Consider the following 19681-nt stretch of genomic DNA (forward strand, 5'->3'; position numbering starts at 1 on the left):
ACCTACTGTTGCATCTTCCATACCTGCCACCTGTACCATCTGCACAGGTTTGTCCTCTTCCAAAGCTCCGTTGTCGGCCCCAAATAGCAGCCCAGAGGATGCTCAAGACAATGAGCATTGCATGAGGGCAATGCAGGTAGAATTGGATTTATCATGAAGAAAAATACATCAGAACTGGTAGATTTGCCCATAGGGGAGAAAGCTATGGGGACAAAGTGGTTGTACAAGATTAAGAAGATATGATGGTACCATTGACAGGTACAAAGCAAGGTTGGTTGCCAAGGGTTATTCTCAGCAGAAGGGGATAGAATATGATGAAACCTTTGCTCCCACTTCCAAGATGACCACCATCAGGTATGTGGTTTCATTTGCTGCTCATTTTGGTGGAGACTTCAGGAAGAAGTGTCTATGAGTCAGCTGCTTGGTTTTCAGATGCCTAGTAAGGAACATAAAGTATGCAAACTCCAAAAGGCAGACTGCAGTTAGCCCCACTGAGAAAATTGATACATTTTATTACCAATCAAGGCCTACAGAAAATTTCAATTGAGAGTACCCTTCATGTCAAGAAAGACATAAGGATTTGTTAATTGTCATCCCATATGTGGATGATATGCTGCTCACAGGCATAAATGAAGAGAAAATTCCAAAATTCAAGAATGATCTTGAAGACTCATTTGAGATGTCTGATCTGGGACATTTACACTATCATTGAGCATTCAGTTTATGCAAACAGATGAAGGCATTGTGCTCCAACAGTCAAAATGCATTCAGGGAAGGTTCAATTTTCAGGACTGCAAGCCTATTTCAACTCCCATGGAGCCAATATCCATGCATGATGCAACATGAACCTTTATGTCAGGCTGCTGCTGTCCAGTGGATGTTCCTTCAACCTAGATCTGCCCATATGGCATCTAAACCTGATGCACCCCTGGCAACAACAAAAGGGACAGTGCCTGGGAAAGAATTTTGTGCAATTTGGTTATGGTCAGCTTCTGTAGCCACGGCGTGGCCACACAGGTAAGGAAAGGTGGCCAAGGTGGCAGAAGCGAGTAGCACGCGGGACTTGGGAGCAAGAACCATTAGCACCAAACAAGATGTTCAAGAAGCAGGCGCAGGCAACGGCAGACAGATCATGGGCAAGGAGGGCTGCAAAAACGAAATCTTTACAAGGGGCGACGGCAATGAGTGTGGGCTAGTCCCTGAGAGAGAGCTGGAGCCTAAAGAAGCCACCAAGTGTGTCTTAATTGTATTCGGCACATTGCGCTAGACAGAAAGGTGTAGATACACACAGTAGCAACTAGCATGCAGCCATCAGTTGTCTCTCATGCCCCTCATTCCTACATTGGTACCATGTCCTAGTGCTCTCCTTATATGGGGGCTTACAAGTGGGACTATGGATCCTATCTATCCAACAGGATAGTAGTGTACAGTTGCTCACCTTGTGATGTGCACTTCTCGTGCCTATCTTCCAACAGTGTGGCATCTATTCCCATTGGTAGGGGCTTCTAAAAGACACCATTTGACAACTTCCATAGTCTCCATGAAGTGGAGACACTAAAGTGCATCCAACTTTTCCCTCCCTAAAGTTGGTAATGACAAGATACGTTGTGGTTGCCTTCTCAGCTCCCTACCTGCTAGATCTGGAATCAACAAGACCTCAAAGGCTTGCTTTCCAAAATCTGAAGCAAACTGAAGTACCTATCTCGTCGAGGTGGCTGTGTGATCTAGAGATTCTCTGTTGCCCGTTAGTGCCTCCTGCAGACAGGAAGTAGTGCTTGCCCCAGGGAGCCTTCATCATGATTCTGAAGTAGAATCAGCTCTCAAGAGGCATGCTGTGGCTAGACTCTCTAGGATCGCAGCTGATCCTAAAATCAGTTTCATCATTCTTTTAAGAGAACCCACTAGGCTCTCATGCATGCGAGCAGTATCATTGTGCGCGCATGTGCACAAACAGCGGAACTAAATATTCACCAAGAAATGTTCACACAATTGAGAACAAGAAAGAAAGAAAGAAAGTTCATTAAAGACTTCGAAGACCAAAGGGTCTATGAGACTGAAAAAACAAATACAATGAGCTGAATGGGGGTCTATGACATTGAAAAACCAGATTCAATGAGCTGAATGGGTGGAGCCATTAAGCAGGCATCTGCACCCAAGACAAATACAATCATAGACACTAATATAAATATCTGAGTTCATGGGGAGGACGAAAAAAACTATGGTGTGGTATCACTATGGCGGTCCTCTGTATGCTGCCTAGGAAACCAAGTCCACCAAACAGCTGAGGATGGATAAGAGGGTCTCGGTCGAGAGAGCCTCCGTCAGTGATTGATACTGCAGTGGCATGAAACCCGTGATAGAACGCTGCTGTCTGTCAGTCTATGTAGTCCGTTGTGGTCTCCTAGCAGTGGCTCTGAGTCAGACAAGTGCCACTCTCTCTTAGAATATCTCCATGTAATTGAATCAAGACATGGGTGCATGGATGAGTGGTTTGGCTAAACATGTGCATGGATGAGTGGTTTGGCTAAACATGTCAGGAGCCAATGAGGTCCAAGTGTGTGTATTTGGCTAAGCATGTGAGAAGCCAATGAGGTCTGAGTGTGTGGATTTGGGGATGAGGACCCCAATCCAAATACTTGTATAAATACACACAATTGGAGTGTGTGGTGTGGAATCAAGTCCAATACTTGGATGGATCTTGCCTATTGTGTCTCTCCACATTTTGAGGTTTGCCACTTGCAGCTTTGTGAGAGGAATTTGATAGCTTGTTTCAAGCCAGCAAGCGTCAATGTTGTATTGCTATTGCTCAATGCCTCAACTTGGCTGAATAAGTCTCTGAAAGCTCTATTGCTGTCATTGTAGCATGTTTATAGAAGGAGCTTCCTTTATGTTGTAGACGATGGATCTTTGAAGCTCTAATCTGCCTGCTGCAACAGTCTACTAGTTGTTTGCAGACCTTATAATAAATAGTAGATTGAAGAAAGCAACAGCACACGGTCATTTGAAGGCTTGCTCTGTTCGTCAGCTATGTCTCCAACATTTCCTTGTCAAGAATCAAGTCATTTAAAGACTTGTGGAGAGCTTGTTCATATATTCCTGATTTCGTCAGTATTTCTTATGCAACATTCGGCAATAGTCAGTTGCTGGAGCTACAGGTTTGGCTCTCAGAAGGAGGTTCAGATGTCTCTGCTCATTGCTAATCTCTAAGTTTTTTGAGGCAACACGTTTAATTTCAAGGATCGTCGCCATTTACAGCAACCTTTGTTGCTGGATTTTTTCTTCTTTATTAGCTGTATTTCCATTGTGGTTTTACATTATATACTCTGCAAATATCTACCAGTCATTTAAAGGCTTTGTCGTGCCAAGAAGAGACTACCTACTGGCTGTTGGTATGCCAGGAGGGTTTTAAATTTTGCTCATAGCTGTTTTCACAAACAGTTCGTCTATGTTTTCCCTAAAGGGTGCCTTCAATATGCTGCTGCAGCTGCTCCTCTCTGCCCACAACCGTTACTCTGTTTTCAGCGTGACGACAGATTTGTTTTTGGTGGAAGATGTGCGTTCTCTTTGCTAAGGTTTGAAGAAGGCTTCTCTATCTAACACGTGGGAGTCTGATTTTTGGTCCCTTATCTCCTTGCAAAGGTGGTCAACTCCATAGTTGACTTTCTATTTTTTCATGAATTAACAGTGAAGAAGCTATATATCTATAACATTTTTTTGGGCATTTTTGTCCTCTTTTTCTTGGGCTTTGATGGTACAAAGAAAGTTTACAAGCAAGAGTTTTATCAAATATGGCAATTTTTCAAAACCCTTGGTGATCAAGGGGTTATTGTCATTTTGGGAGAATTTTTTTCCCTGATCCAAAGAATGCAGAAAAAAGAGAGTGTGTTGGAATCCTCTACTTCTAAGAGGAGCATGTATGTAGCAAGAGGGGATTAAACCCCTTATGTATTTTTTTCAAAAGTCACACATGAACTTCTCTAATGGGACGAGAAGAATGTAACATTGGCATTTTGAACACATGTGCTTGTCACATGCCTTGCAATCTTGTAATAAGTGAAGGTGAGTGTGCATTGATGATCATGTGTGCCACATGTTGGCATGGAAAGGGTATGTTAGAATATCTACATTTAATTGAAGCACGATATGAGTGCATGGATGAGTGGTGTAACATGCAACGGTTATCTAATCGTGTAATTCACAGCAAGACCTTCTTTAAACCTTTCACGAGGAATGAGCGTTGTTTACCATAGAGAGAGGAAGGAGATGAGGGTAGAGAGAGAGTAGAGTCGACAACCGATTGGGTCCCTGTACCCACTAAGGGCCCCCTCCCCCAATCAGAGGAGAATTTATACTTGGAGAACTGAGAAATACAAAGAACACTCTTCAAGAGAGCACGGAACACGCTTCTAAAGAGCTCACTGTGCACACGTATAGCAGACCCAAAGACCTAAGAGGCAACGCCGACCAATACCGAGACCTTGATGCTGTCCACACTGACGATGTAGGACGCTTCTGCAAGGCAAGAAAGAGGCTTGTGCTATCTAGCGGAATGCAGGGTTATTACATGAGTGAGAGAGTGAAAAGCTAGAAGTGATAGATCCTATGAGAGAACTGAGAGATGACGGAAATATAGAGCTGAGAGTGAGCTGTGTAAACTGTAAAAGAGAGCTGAGAAAGCTGAGGAAACAGTGTCCAAACCTCTCTCCGTTTGCTGGTCCAAACCTCCGACTGTTGTGCTGTGTGGTCACCTTCAGATCAGGCTGAACTGATGGCCAAGGGACTGAGGCTAGAGCAGGGCAAGATCTGAGGATCTCAGGGACTGCACAGGAGGCTGAAGTGGAGCTGTAGGAGGACTGAAGGCAGGAGCAAACTGAATGAGAAAACAGGGCAACCAAGGGGCCCTTTTATAAGGCTGGGCTGAGCCAACTCAGTCTGTAAACAGACAGACTCAGTCTGTTTTACAGACTGGCTGGCCTACAACCAGCCTATAAAAAGCCCTCCCTGGCTCATTTGCTGATAGGGGGAAGAGAGGAGAGGAAGGGAAGCAAGAGAGTGAGAGTAACACACTAATGCGGGTGTGAAGTGATGAGTGAGCCACACCACAAACTCACTTAAGTTTTATTAGGATTAGGTTTACCCTATGACTGTCTTAAGACAGTCATAGGTGTCCTATCTTTAATTCTTTAACTAAGGGTTGGCAATGTGCCTTTACCCCAACAACCTCCCACCTAAAGGCCAATGTGCCAAAAGGGGAGAAAAGAATAAAAATTACAGCAATATATAGTTACTGTATACAAGACCATAAAGTAAGAATGGTCTCATCCTAATCCCATGATGTGGCGGCAATGTGCAAACCGCTCTGTAGGCAAGCTCTTAGTGAGCAAATCTGCAGGATTATCATCAGTATGTACTTTCACAAGCTCAAGACGCTTGTCTTCCAGTACCTCCCTGATGAAATGATATTTCACTTCTATGTGCTTGGTCTTCTGATGAAAGACCGGATTCTTTGCCAACATGATAGCACTCTGACTATCACAATGCAAAACTGGCATATCTCCTGTAATGCCCAAATCTCCCACCAGCCGAGTAAGCCATATTGCTTCCTTGCAAGCCTCAGTGGCTGCAACATATTCAGCTTCTGTGGTTGACAGTGCAACGCATTTCTGCAACCGAGACACCCATGAGATAGCACCTCCTGCAAATGTGAAAATATAACCGGTAGTAGATTTCCGGTTATCTGCATTCCCTGCATAGTCTGAATCTGTAAAACCATGCACCAATGCATCCCTCCTACCATAGCATATGCACAAGTCTTTGGTACCTTTGAGATACCTCAAGACACCTTTCACTGCTTCCCAATGCCGCTTGCCTGGATTTGCCATATACCTGCTGATGACTCCCACCGCAAAAGCAATATCCGGACGAGTGGCAACCATGGCATACATCAAAGATCCAACTGCAGATGCATACGGAACCTTGGCCATTTCAGCCTTATCATCATCTGATCTGGGGCTGTCCTTACTGCTGAGTTTTAAATGTGGAGGCAACGGGGTACTAATGGACTTCCCCCCCTCCATTTTAAACCTCTGCAGTACTTTGTCAATATACTCTTTCTGTGACAGAAACAAAAGTCCCTTGGACCTGTCACGAGTAATACGCATCCCAAGAATATGATTTGCATCACCCAAGTCTTTCATGTCAAAAGACTTATGCAGTTGTTTCTTCAAAGCAGTAATCTCTTGCTGAGATTTACTGGCAATAAGCATGTCATCCACATATAGAATGAGTAGCATCAAACTGCCATCCTTTGCCCGTTTGGTGTATAAGCAATGATCGGTCTCACACCGAAGATACCCTTGGGACTGCATGAAGGCATCAAACTTCTTGTACCATTCTCTTGGTGCCTGCTTGAGTCCATACAAGCTCCTTTTGAGCTTACATACAAGCTGCTCTTCCCCTTTAACAGCATATCCCTCTGGCTGACTCATATAGATCTCATCATGGAGATCTCCGTGAAGAAAGGCTGTCTTCACATCCATCTGACATAAATCCATGTCATCATGAGCAACAAGAGCTAACACTGCTCTCAAAGTAGTCATCTTGACTACAGGGGAAAAAATCTCATCAAAATCAATGCCCTTCTCCTGCTTAAATCCCTTGGCAACCAATCTGGCCTTATACCGAGGTAAAGCATTTGAATCCACTTTGACTTTGTAAACCCACTTGCATGGCAAAACCTTTCTGCCTGCAGGTAACTGCACCAAGTCCCATGTATCATTCTGAAGTAGGGAGTCCATTTCTGATTGCATGGCTTTCTCCCACTTCTTTTTCTCTGCTCTTCCCATAGCTTCCTTGAAGCTGGAAGGCTCACCACAATCTGTCAACATGATAAAATCAGCCACATTATTGGCTCCTGGAACAAACCTGACAGGAGGCCGTTGTGCACGGGAGCTCCTCCTAACAAAATGTTCCGGATTAGGCTGCTGTCCAGCCTGTTCTTCATGAATGACAGGTGGCTGTACCACCCTATCTGGCTGTGCTACAGCTTCATCTGCTGGCATATCCAGTGGTACATCATTGGCAAAATCATCTGGCTGATTTCCAACCTGTATACCCTCTTGAACAGGGTGATCTGCAGCAGGCTGCTGCTGCATATAAATGGGCATTCTTGGCTGTCCAACATCATCATAAATAACCCTCCTGTATTCCACAGGTTGCACGGGTTCCTTGTGTACACTATCTTCTTTAAAGATGACATCATTGCTGCGTATAATCTTCCGTTTAACGGGATCCCATAACCTGTACCCCATTTCACCTTCATCACCATATCCCATAAAGATGCATCTGATAGACTTTGGATCTAGTTTGGTGCGGAGATCTTTGCGTACATGAGCAAAGCACTCGCAGCCAAATACCCGTAAGTGCTTGTATGAGGGTGGCTTGCCAGACCACACCTCCTCTGGCACTTTCAACTCCAAAGCCTTATTTGGTGACCTGTTAATAATGTGAACTGCTGTTTGCACGGCTTCTGCCCAAAAGCCATGGGGTAATGCAGCATAAGACAACATACATCGAACCTTCTCCTGAATAGTTCGATTCATCCGCTCACTTGCACCATTTTGAGATGCATTATGAGGGGCTGTGAGTTCCTGTTTGATGCCCTTAGCTTGGCAAAACTGCACAAAAGCATGTGACACATACTCACCCCCATTATCGGATCTGAGGCATTTCAGCCTACGACCTGTCCGATTTTCAACCTGAGCGACAAACCTCTTGAAAGCATTTAGGGCATCTCCCTTATGCTTCAAGAAATAGACCCACACCTTACGTGTGGCATCATCAATGAAAGTAATAAAATATTTGGCACCCCCTAGTGATAACTGTGGCATCTCACACAAATCAGTGTGCACTAGATCAAGTGGTGCTCTATTCTGGGGAGTTCTCCTCTTATGAGGAGTCACAGAATGCTTGCCAAAAATACAATGATCACAAGTAGGCAAATCTGAAAAAGAGAGAGGCGGCAGATAACCCAAACGTGACAGTTCTTGCATTCCCTTAACAGACATGTGTCCCAACCGGCTATGCCACAATGAAACCTTTGGCAGCTCGGTTATGGCAACAACATGATTACCCACACTGGAAACATAAAGAGGGTACAAGGTATCACTCTTAAAACCCTCAGCCACTACAGTATGGCCATCAGTAATCACCCATTTGGAATCTCCAAATGTGGTGTGGTAACCACTGTCATCCAATAAGCCAGTGCTAATCAGATTTTTCTTGATTTGCGGCACATGGCGAACACCATCAAGCATAAATGACTGTCCATCAGGAAGTACTATCTGTATACTGCCAATCCCTGCAATCTGACATGCATAGTTGTTCCCAAGATGAACAACTCCATGAGTACCTGTGTAGGAAGTAAACCACTCCCTATGAGGTGTAACATGAAAAGAGGCACCTGAATCCAAGAGCCAGGTGTGCATGTCATGGCCATCAATAACCAAAGCATGTGCTATTACAGCAGAAGAGCATAAAACATCATGTATGTCACTGTCACTGTCCTCTGCTGCAACATTCACTGCATCCAAGTCAACTATCTTGGCCTTGCCTTTGCCTTTGCTTGCATGTCCTGCATCTTGTGTTTCAGCCTTCTTGGCTTTCTGATCCCGTATGAACTTGAAGCACTTCGACTTCACATGTCCCTTCTTGCCACAATAAAAGCATTCAATGTCCTTTTTGCCACGGGACTGACTGCGGGATTTGGACTTACTAGCAGATCTCCCCTTCTGCTGAGTCCTGCCTCTATCCTGTACCTGCAAAGCATTTGAAGACTTGCTGCCCGCATTATTCTTCCTGCTCATCTCCTCCATAAGGAGAGAGCTCTCTACATCAGCATAAATAAGAGTGGCATTTGAGTTTGACAGGGTGGTCTTGAAAGTGTCCCAACTCTCAGGAAGAGTACACAACAAGAAAGTAGCCTTGAACTCCTCATCAAGGTTCAACCCCTGTGCAATCAGCTGTGTAAAGATAGCATTGAACTCACTCAAGTGTGAGGTCATAGCTGTACCTTCCTTCATGCGAAGATCAACCAGCTTCTTCAGCCAATAAACCTTACTGGCTGAGCTCTTTTGAGCATACAGTTCTTCTAGTCTTTGCCATAGACCATAAGAGGTCTTTTCAGCCTGTACATTGAACACAAGAGTGTCTGAAATAGTGAGCATGATTGCTGCCCTCGCAGACAGATCAAGCTCTTCCCAATCATCAGCTGCCATATCAGATGGCTTGACACCCTTTACCCTTATGGGCTTAGCAATCTTCTTTAACAGAAGAACATTCAAGCACTGTTCTGCCCATAATGCATAGTTATGTGCTCCTTCCAGTTTCTTTATGTTCAGAATTGAAGAATCACCTCCTCCTGATGCCATATCAGATGAGGAAAGTACCTGACTCCCTGGAAGTAAAAAGACTGAATAAAAAGTTCTGATTTCTCAGAAAAGCCTGCTCTATTCAAGAGCCAGAAGCACTCTCAAAGGTGCTGTTTTTACTGTCAGTAAAATCTGCAGCAAAACAGTAAATGTCCCTGCAAATACTGTACCTTCTGACAAACTGTTCTGAGCTCAAAAAAGGCATAAAAAACAGTAATTTCAGACTGCTGCTGCTGCTCAACAAGAGCTTAACAGTGCATACTTATCTGACAAAACCACCAACACTGCTGTAAACACTGCTGTACTGACTGTACTGATCACTTCTCCCACCTCAGATGAGGTATGTCACTGACTCAAATTGCAGAAATCACTTGACAAACACCCAAAAACAGTAAATGACCCTTCAGCCTGTCACAAAACCTGCAACAGTAAATGGGATAAATCCCAAGCAATCACCCTTATACCAAGGGGAGAAAATGCATCTGAAGATCTCTGTCGGTAACCCAAGTGCTGTCAAACAAATTCTGGGCAAAAGCCCCTTGATCTGACACCTGAACCAAGTGGAGAACACCTCAACACTGAGGTAGCATGCAATATGAAAATCTCTCTGACAAAATCATTTACCAGTGTAATGCATATACTGCCCTGTGTAGAAATGACATACACAGATCCCAACGTACAAACACTCAATGAGGAACCTTTTGAGCACTGTCAACGATGGACAGTTAGGGACCGAGTAAACTCGATGCGCCCTGGCCAAGCGTGGCTCAACTGAGGTTCTCTGAGTGTTGCACAAGAAATGTGATCTGCAAGAAAATGTCTCCTCAACACTGCGGAAATCAAGACAAAAGTGTGCTCTCTGGCACCACACTGCCTCAAGGCATACAATGCATCACCTTCCGGGCAAAAGCCCTATGATCTGCTCACCTGTAAACTGAGATTCAAACCCAGTAAAAGCATATGTCCTCTTGCAAAATCAAGGCATTACATTCCCAGAACAGAATAACTGTGCAATCAACCACACACTGTGGTTCCTTCACCTCAAGCACGAGATGAATGAAAAGTACTTGCTGTACTTTCAAGATAAGACAGTTTTGTGAACTGAAAATGACCTTGAATCAAGAGGAATGAAGAGCAGAATGCTCTTTCTCCTCTCTTTCTTCCCAAAACAATAAATGTACTCTTTCTGTACTTTCGTACTTGCTGTACTTTTGCAACAGCCAGATCCAAAGAAAAAAAAACTTTGGACACAGATCCCGAGAAAATGTACCTCCCTGCTGCACACAGATCGAAAAAAAAATCTGTGTAACTTCCTGTGGGTGTGGCGGCGGCGTCCGTACAGCTGTACGGAAATCCGTACGACTGTACGGCAGTCCGTACGACTGTCGACCGTACGGCTGCCCTTGGAGTAGGTGCGCCGCTGCGCAGCGTCGCTGAGCAGCTATGCAGCTGCTCTGCAACTATAGCAGCTGCTGTACAGCTGCCTGATGCAGCTTCGCCCAGCTGCTAAGAGGAGCTGAGAAATGCGCCGCCGCCCTGGAGCTGCCCTCGACACAGCCCGTGCCCTAGCTGCTCCCGCACCGTCGCCCTGGTCTGCTCCCGCGCCGTTGACTGCTGCGCCGCCTGCTGCTGCTGTCGCAGTCCGTGCCCTAGCTGCGAAAATGCGCCGCCGTTCTGAAGCCCTCGAAAAAACGCGCCGCCTGCAAACTGACGATGCCCGCGCAGATCTGGCCGCCCTGCAGTTCGTGACCGCCGTACGGCTCTGCGCCCTGGTCCGTACGGTCGTACGGACGAAGTACGGCAGTACGGAACTGTCCGTACGTCCGTACGGTACGGATTAGGTCGAGGTAGAGAGGGCTGGGTAGGGAAGGGGGGAGCAAAGTAGGCTCTGATACCAGTTGATAGGGGGAAGAGAGGAGAGGAAGGGAAGCAAGAGAGTGAGAGTAACACACTAATGCGGGTGTGAAGTGATGAGTGAGCCACACCACAAACTCACTTAAGTTTTATTAGGATTAGGTTTACCCTATGACTGTCTTAAGACAGTCATAGGTGTCCTATCTTTAATTCTTTAACTAAGGGTTGGCAATGTGCCTTTACCCCAACATTTGCTAGGGGAGTTTTTGGGCAGCCTTTCCAGGCTGCCTTCCCTGCTTACCTGTCCAGCCTTTGGGGACCCTAAAGGGACTCCTAACCTAGGCTAAGACCTAAACTATAAGATAGAAACACTTAACCTACTATTCTCCAATGGGTACTAGTGAACAAGAACTGACTACTGACTTGACCTAAGGCTGAGAGACTGACCTACGTAGCTTGTGCCTGACTATCCCTGGACAAGGGCTCACAAAGGGGTCACAGCATACGACAAAATCTCCTATCTCAGAATTATAATACACTTGTCAATGTAGCCAGTGTGTCACCTTGCACCCAAGTGCAGGGGTGCATGTGACAAGTGGTTTGGTTAAGCATGAGAGGAGCCAATGAGGTGTGATGTGTGAATTTGGGGATGAGAATCCCAATCCAAATACTTGTATAAGTACACACAATTGGAGCATGTGGCGTACATACATACATTGTATGTATGTATACCACCATTCTTGAGCTCTCTCCATGTCCACTTCCGTTTTCCTACACATCACCCCCGTCAACTGTGTCCTTGGTCTAGCAAACATGAAGAAAAGATCCCCAGATGCAACCCTCTCTAGGTTTGCCTGATCTCAATGTGCAATCAGTGTGAAAAAACACAAAATTGCCCGATTAAAGAGTGGGGGAGGAGGATCCATGTGTAGCTCGGTGGGTCGATAAAGCCCTCCTCTAATATCTATAGGCAGTGACTTGGTCAGCTTTTGGATAGGTGAGCAGAATACAAAGTCCTCCAGGGTATACTGAAAGGGAGGCAATCTATCCATGTGGCGTCCCAGCTTCACAAACCATCTGCAAGTACAGGCATATCAACACCTCTAATCGACCTCAGCTTCTTGGTTGGCCCATTCTGAGCCAGCCAAGTGGGTGCCGAGAAGCTATGTGCATTTTTCTTCCCGGTTGACGGGAACTAATGTCATGGATGCGGATAAGGCGAGCCATGGTTTGTGTCACCTTAAGGTCAACGATCCAAATTCTTTGACTTGGTGGAGGTATGTGATCACCTAGAATGCTACATCAAGATGGAAAGGGGGACCCCAAATGTCACGATCTGTGACGTATTCCTTTCTCTATTTCTAGACTTATGGATGGTTTGATGAATGGACACTTGTGGAAGGGTATGCCCTTTCGACGGGACACTTGCCCTTTCGACGGGACACTTCCTAATGAGGCACAACCCTTCACAAGAGACATCCTATTGAAAAGATATTTCTATTGTAATGTACCCTCTCATCAAGGGTCACACCTCTTCATGCACATACCCTTTGGAGTACACACCTTTTCATGTGTGACTCTTCACTCTCTATATAAGAGAGGCCCAATTCTATGGATGACAACTACATCTACCCTACAGACATTCAAGCAATACAATTATTCCTTGTTCTCTGCTATTTCAGTCTCCTTTCTGTTCCTTGGCACATTTCTAAATATAGTAAATCTAGGATTTCTTACAGTGGTATCAGAGCAAAATTTGCTCCTGCCTGTAGGAAATGCCCCCCACCTTCTAGCGCCGATCTGATACATCTCTTCCGCTGGAAGGATATTCCGTGCACATCGTGCATGGAAGAGATGGAGAGGATGAGCGTAAAAATTTTAAGCGCCAACCCTGCCTAAAGTCATCTATGGCCTCTGCATCTCCCTCACATCACAAGTTGATGTGAATGGACACGACAAAAATCGTGTCTTTTCAGGTGCTTGGGCTGTCCCAAAACCAAGGGACGCACCTTTTCCACCATGGGACACACCTTTTGATGAAGAGTCTCGACTCCTCACTCAAGGAACACACCCCATCGTGGACCAAAGGACATACCTATTCATGTAGGGACATCCCTTTTAAAAACAGGGACACACCCCTTCATGAAAAGGTGCACCTATTCCAAGGGTCACACCCCTTCGAATAGGCACACCTTTTAGGCCCCAAGTACCTACAAAAGGGTACCTAGAGGGGTAAAAAGGGAAAAAAATAAACCCATCCCCTACCCTTAGGTTTACCCTAGCTACCTAGGGTTAACTAAACCCCCAATTTAACTTTTGGGGCAACTAACCACCTAGGCAGCCTCAACGAAACGTCGCCAGCCTTTCCTTTTCTATCCCGTACGGCCTGCACCGTACGGAATTCCTGGCAGCCCTGCGCAGCACCAGCCCTGCACCGTACGGACTTACCTGCAGCCTGCGCCAGCCATCGCCCTGCGCCGTACAGCCCTGCGCAGCCCTCGCCGTACTGCCTGCTCAGCCTGCGCCGTACAGCCCTGCGCAGCCTGCACCGTACAGTCCGCCAACCTGTGCCGTACAGTCCGCCAGCCCTGCGCCATACTGCCTGCAGCCCTGCGCCGTACTGCACGACCAGCCTTTGCGTAGCCTCGCCTCTCCAGCACGCTAGCCCTGCGCATTCATTGGCCTCTCCTGCACACAGCCCCCCCCCCTCCTGCGCAGTCCTTGCCAGCCAAGCTTTCGCTCCTGCCTTTTTCCTGAGCAGTGCAGCCCTGGGAACTGCCATGTGCTTCGCCATTGACAGCCTGATACCCCCCCCTTGTTTCGCCATCTTTGTCCTGCCAAATCAGCACCAATTGCAGCTCCTCGCACAATGAAGACCGCCTGTTAACAGCCCGGACCGGACAAGCCTCGATCTCTCCTCATTTTTCCACAAGAATTGCCAAAGCAGTTATCACCTCGACGACTAGTGGATCACCCAATTGAACTTATTCCCGGCAGTAATCCACCGTCGAAACCTCCTTATCGGGTTTCTTACACTCAAAATGAAGAAAACCAAAGACACGTCACCGAGCTACTCGACAAAGGTCACATTCGGCCCAGTCGCAGCCCTTTCGGATCTCCTGTACTACTTGTGGAAAAAAAGAATAAGTCAATGCGCCTCTGCATCGACTACCGAGCCCTCAACAAGCTCACTATCAAAAACAAGTATCCATTGCCTCGCATCGATGACCTCTTCCATCAACTTCTACATGCAACACAATTCTCAAAGATTGATCTTCGTTCAGGTTATCATCAAATTCGCATACGAGAAGGCGATGAGTACAAGACAGCTTTTCGAACAAAGTATGGACACTATGAATGTTTGGTCATGCCCTTTGGCTTAAACAATGCCCCGGCCACATTCATGACATTAATGAACGACATCTTCAGGCTTTTCCTCGATAAGTTCGTCATCGTTTACCTCGATGACATCCTCGTTTTCAGCAGATCCCTACATGAGCACAAACAACATCTTCACCAAGTTTTTGAAGTTCTCCGCGCAAATTCTCTCTACATCAACATTGAGAAGAGTGAGTTCTTCAAAACCCAACTCGAATATTTGGGACATGTTATTTCAGCTCAAGGCATCTCTGTGGATCCCAAGAAGGTCGAGGTAATCCGAAATTGGCCTACTCCTAAGAATGTTCATGATGTCCGCTCTTTTCTCGGATTGGCAAACTTTTACCATACAAAGGTCTATCAGTTTTCCGAAATCGCAGCTCCTTTGTCCGAATTATTGAAAAGCACAGCAGTTTTTCAGTGGCTTCCCGAAACAGAGTATAGTTTCCAACAACTCAAGCAAGCACTCACTACCACACCAGTTATGGCTATTGCTGACCCAAACCTTCCGTTTGAGGTCATGACCGACACTTCCGACATCGCTACAGGAGCAGTCTTGATGCAAGAAGGCAGAGTTATTGCTTTTGACAGCCATAAACATTCTGATATCCAAACCCGATATCCGGTTTATGATAAGGAGTTTCTTGCCATTGTACATGCCTATCGCTCTTGGAAACATTATCTCATGGGAGCCGACTCTGTGGTCAAGACAGACCATCACTCTTTAAAGTATATCTTTACTCAGCCAGTCATGAACGCTCGAGATCTGGACGACTCTGACGCTACTTGGCAGTCTGATGAAGACTTACAGTAGTACCCTGACATTTTATAGCAATATTTTCAGAATTTACCGTGATATTTTCTACATTAGTTCATTATCTCCACCGAGGTCTTCTTTGGAGTGGGAGGGGATGTCACGATCTGTGACGTATTCCTTTCTCTATTTCTAGACTTATGGATGGTTTGATGAATGGACACTTGTGGAAGGGTATGCCCTTTCGACGGGACACTTGCCCTTTCGACGGGACACTTCCTAATGAGGCACAACCCTTCACAAGAGACATCCTATTGAAGAGATATTTCTATTGTAATGTACCCTCTCATCAAGGGTCAGACCCTTCACAAGGGGTACACACCTCTTCATACACATACCCTTTGGAGTATACACCTTTTTTACACACCTCTTCATACACATACCCTTTGGAGTATACACCTTTTCATGTGTGACTCTTCACTCTCTATGTAAGAGAGGCCCAATTGTATGGATGACAACTACATCTACCCTACAGACATTCAAGCAATACAATTATTCCTTGTTCTCTGCTATTTCGGTCTCCTTTCTGTTCCTTAGCACATTTCTAAATATAGTAAATCTAGGATTTCTTACACCAAACTCAGCCAAATTGATTTGGTGTATGGAACTTAAAGCTTGCTGTGGATCATCCGTGCAAAAATGATCCGGTGTGGCACTAACAGCTTATTGCGGATCATAAGAGTACCTCGAGCCTCTCCACTCGAGCCTAGTCTAACTTTGATAGATCAAACCCATAGCATGGGCTGCCAAACATGCATATTGGGGGACCAAAGGATCAAAGAGAGGAGACTTGGTCAACAGAGCGGACCAATAAGAGAACATAGAGCCTCTCCACTCAAGCCCAATCTACCTCTCATAGATCAGGCCCCCTCGATGGGCTACGATACATGCCCGCTATGTGGACCAAAGAATGAAAGAGAAGAGACTCGGTCCAAGGATCTTGAACGTGAGAGTGAAAGCATTGTCGCTCAAGCCTAGAAAACGCAGCATACCCTCGGCTGAGTCAGGCCTGCATCACTGATCCCATCATGAAAATCGGGCCAGAGATATATGTAGAATGCGACGATCTCCATTAGTAATCCGTCGAGGGTGAACTGCTCTTAATGGATGACTGCCCTAGATGTGTTGAAGATCATAACGTTGGTTTTACCAAGGTTTACCTTCAGATCATGTGTCTCGCAAAAGGCATGGAGTGCATCCAAGTGTCATTGGAGGCCCTCAACTGAAGACGACAGTAGGACCATATAGAAGAATCTGAATCAAAGTGTTGGCTTTAGATGAGCATGCCCTTCCTAGTGTCCCAATGGAGGTCTCAAGCTCATCGATACAGAGGTCAAACAGAATTGGTGATAATGGACAACTCTATTTGGCCCCAATAGTCCCCCTAATCTCCTCTATCCACCCTTAGCTGTTCCTATCTTGCCTAAGACCCTCTGATAAAGTGCCATGATTGCCCAAATGAGCTCTTGAATATATCCCAGATCCTGCAAGTGTCTGATGGGATGAGCTCTCAGCAAGGTATCAAAAGTCTTGCGAAAAACCACAAAAGATCCCTCTCTCTCCGTGCTCTGGCCTTCTCAATGACACCTAGGAGTGTGAGGATGTGATCTAGAGTCGCGAGATAAATGCAGAATCATTCATATCCACCTAGGTGTGAGGATGTGATCTAGAGTCGCGAGATAAATGCAGAATCATTCATATCCATCATCTCTGAGTCTCTGCAAACTAGTTAACATGTGTTGAGAGCACCAAGGCATAGATCTTGGACATGGCATGCCCAATCATAATGGCCTTGTAGTTTCTCGAGCTCATGAGGTTGGGGTCCCTTGCCTTGTGAATGGGAGTGAATAGTGTTAAGGGTCCAGGTGTTGTACAAACCGCTTCATTTAAAAGCTCTACCAAGAACGGGGCCATTACACTAGTCCATATGCAACATAGTCCATCATTGATTCTCTGACACTAGCCACACGTGCCTAGATTCCCCAAAACAGAGGGAAGCTCATACCCACTAGATCATTGGCCTCGTCTATATGGGACTATGATGCCACATACCACAGAGTGCACATCACGTGTGCCAGGATTCCCCATGGAGGAATAGCCTGGCCACGTGTGCCTGGATTCCCCCAAAAAGGAGAGATACTCATGTGACTGGATACCATTTAGGATAAGAAGCAGTAATCAGGATAAAAACAGTAATCAAAAGCAGCTCCAAGCAGATTTTTTATCGGGTAAATCTATCTATACCTTTGTAAGACTAGAATAAGTCCAATCATATAAATTTAGATTTTTTGTTGTTCTAAAGACCAAAAATCTACACAGAAAATAAAAGGGAAAATGAAAGAGAACAAAAAAAGAGGTAAACAAAAACTTCTATGAAAAACAAAAGGAAGACATACTTAGCAAGCAAAGCAACACTTATGTCATCATCAGTGCCCAAGCATAAGCAGCTATACTGGGTTTCTAAAGACCCGCGGAGTCAGTTGGGCAAACCCAATGCTTACTAAAATACGTCAAATAAACAAAAGAGAAAGAAAACAAGAAATAAAGAAGAAAGGAAGAAGGTGACTAAGCAAAAATAAACAAGCAAGTCAAGAAACAAAAAACAAAATCTTCTCTCTCTCTCTACATAAAGTAGATATGTGCCATGTCTATCCTGAAATTTTCATTGGCCCTTGTTCGATCGGAGTGTTGGCTACGAAGACACCTAAAGACTTCGGAATCATGAAATATTGAATCCCAAGCTTGGCGTCACTAAGCCCAATTGTAACTTAACTTTTACCAGAAGACAGTCCACTAATAAAACATTTTCATTTGCAAATATACTGGCCAAAATCTGTACCTCCAGAAAACCAATCCCTTTCCTCGTATTCCCTTCTGCTGCTTTTACACCATGAACCTGCAACATCGAGAATGTGAGAGAAAACATCTTTCTTCATTGAAGAACTTTTTAGACCGCAAAAAACGATACAAAACCTGCATTAAGAGCTTGATCCTGTCTAGTGGGGCAGTGACGGTCTTTGCAGTGGCCCCTGCAACAGCACCGGCAAAAAATAAAGCAACGTCCTTCGGCACATAGGACACCAAGGCAAGAGGATGCCTTAAAAGTTGGCTGGCAGATAGACGTTCGGCCTCCAATTTCATATCATCCTCCTGCCTATTCACATGTTCAAATTTCACGTTAACCAATGGAGCCGCCAAATCGTGTTTCCGTTCCATTGTTTTCAATTCTACGTTGCAGGATGCGAAGGAACGTCTTCGTGTCCATTCCGAATTTGGATACTTCCCACTTGAAGTAAGCCCTTTCCGTGGACAATCTCGAGGAAAACCTTGAATTCGATTTCCCAAGATTATACCGTTGCCAGTAGATTCTATAACATTTCTTAGGGAACCAAGCAATCGTAAAGCAGCGTCCTCAAAGGCAGCCTCAAAAGGGTCTTCATGATTTCCTGCGGATAAATGCGTCCAAGGCTCGCCCTTCGCAATACCCTTCACCATGGGTTCATGGCACTGTAAATCCCTCATCAGAGGAGCTTAAACGTTACTACAACAACCTAAATGAAGAAGCCGTTGAAAAAAGGGTGAGACTGAAGGTGGAAGGAGGAGAAGAGGTGAAAAGTATAGGCTGGAAAGGGGAGGGGAAAGCAAATATAGTGCAGAGGCAGCTACTGTGCGCCATGCTACCGACGCCGAGACTTGTTCAATTGAGACAAAGAGGCTGAATTTGAGGGAGCTAGCCGACGGATCGACCGACGGGCAAGTGCAAGCATCGAATTTCGAAGCTGGAGATGACGGAAGTTTGAGAAAATCTGAGAGCGATGAGAATCTTCGAGAGATGGCAACAGAAACGAGTGACGGAGGAGAAGCTTTGAATGCCGGAAAACTACAAGACGTTAAACGACTCTTGGAAAAGGGAATCAATTCAAGGTATCTATCTCCTCCTATCAATCTTTCACCCTCGTAGAGTTTTAAGAATTTTCCATAGAAAGATCTTCCATACATACATACATACATACATATCTCGCCACATACTTTGCCTACTCTCACAGATTGCACGGGTCTTCCTCTAGGCCCCAGTCACCTCCTCGAGTTTGCCAATGTCCACACCCCTTGCACTACCTCTGCTTTGCCATATCAAGACAAGTAGCACGGGTCTGCCTAAAGGCCCCTCAAACACAGGCAACCAACTCATGTGTGTGAATGCACAATC

The 19681-nt window shown here is 45.4% G+C and overlaps 1 protein-coding gene across 1 annotated transcript in view; it reads right to left on the reverse strand.

Annotated features, from left to right (window-relative positions):
• Positions 1-19435, reverse strand: part of LOC147885890 (putative envelope ADP,ATP carrier protein, chloroplastic) — a 41842-nt gene extending 22407 nt beyond the window's left edge. Inside the window, exons 1-2 of the mRNA XM_087396300.1 lie at positions 18448-19435; positions 18314-18370 (exon numbers count right to left, since the gene is read on the reverse strand). Coding sequence (XP_087252426.1) covers positions 18314-18370; positions 18448-18996 — 606 coding nt within the window. The 5' untranslated portion in view covers positions 18997-19435. The remainder of the gene's footprint in view (positions 1-18313; positions 18371-18447) is intronic.
• Between the last annotated feature and the right edge of the window lie 246 nt (positions 19436-19681).

The sequence above is a fragment of the Dipteris shenzhenensis genome, chromosome 25 (genome assembly GCF_047967505.1).
Source record: "Dipteris shenzhenensis isolate YYH24624 ecotype China chromosome 25, Dip_SZ_1.0, whole genome shotgun sequence".
Taxonomy (NCBI): domain Eukaryota; kingdom Viridiplantae; phylum Streptophyta; class Polypodiopsida; order Gleicheniales; family Dipteridaceae; genus Dipteris; species Dipteris shenzhenensis.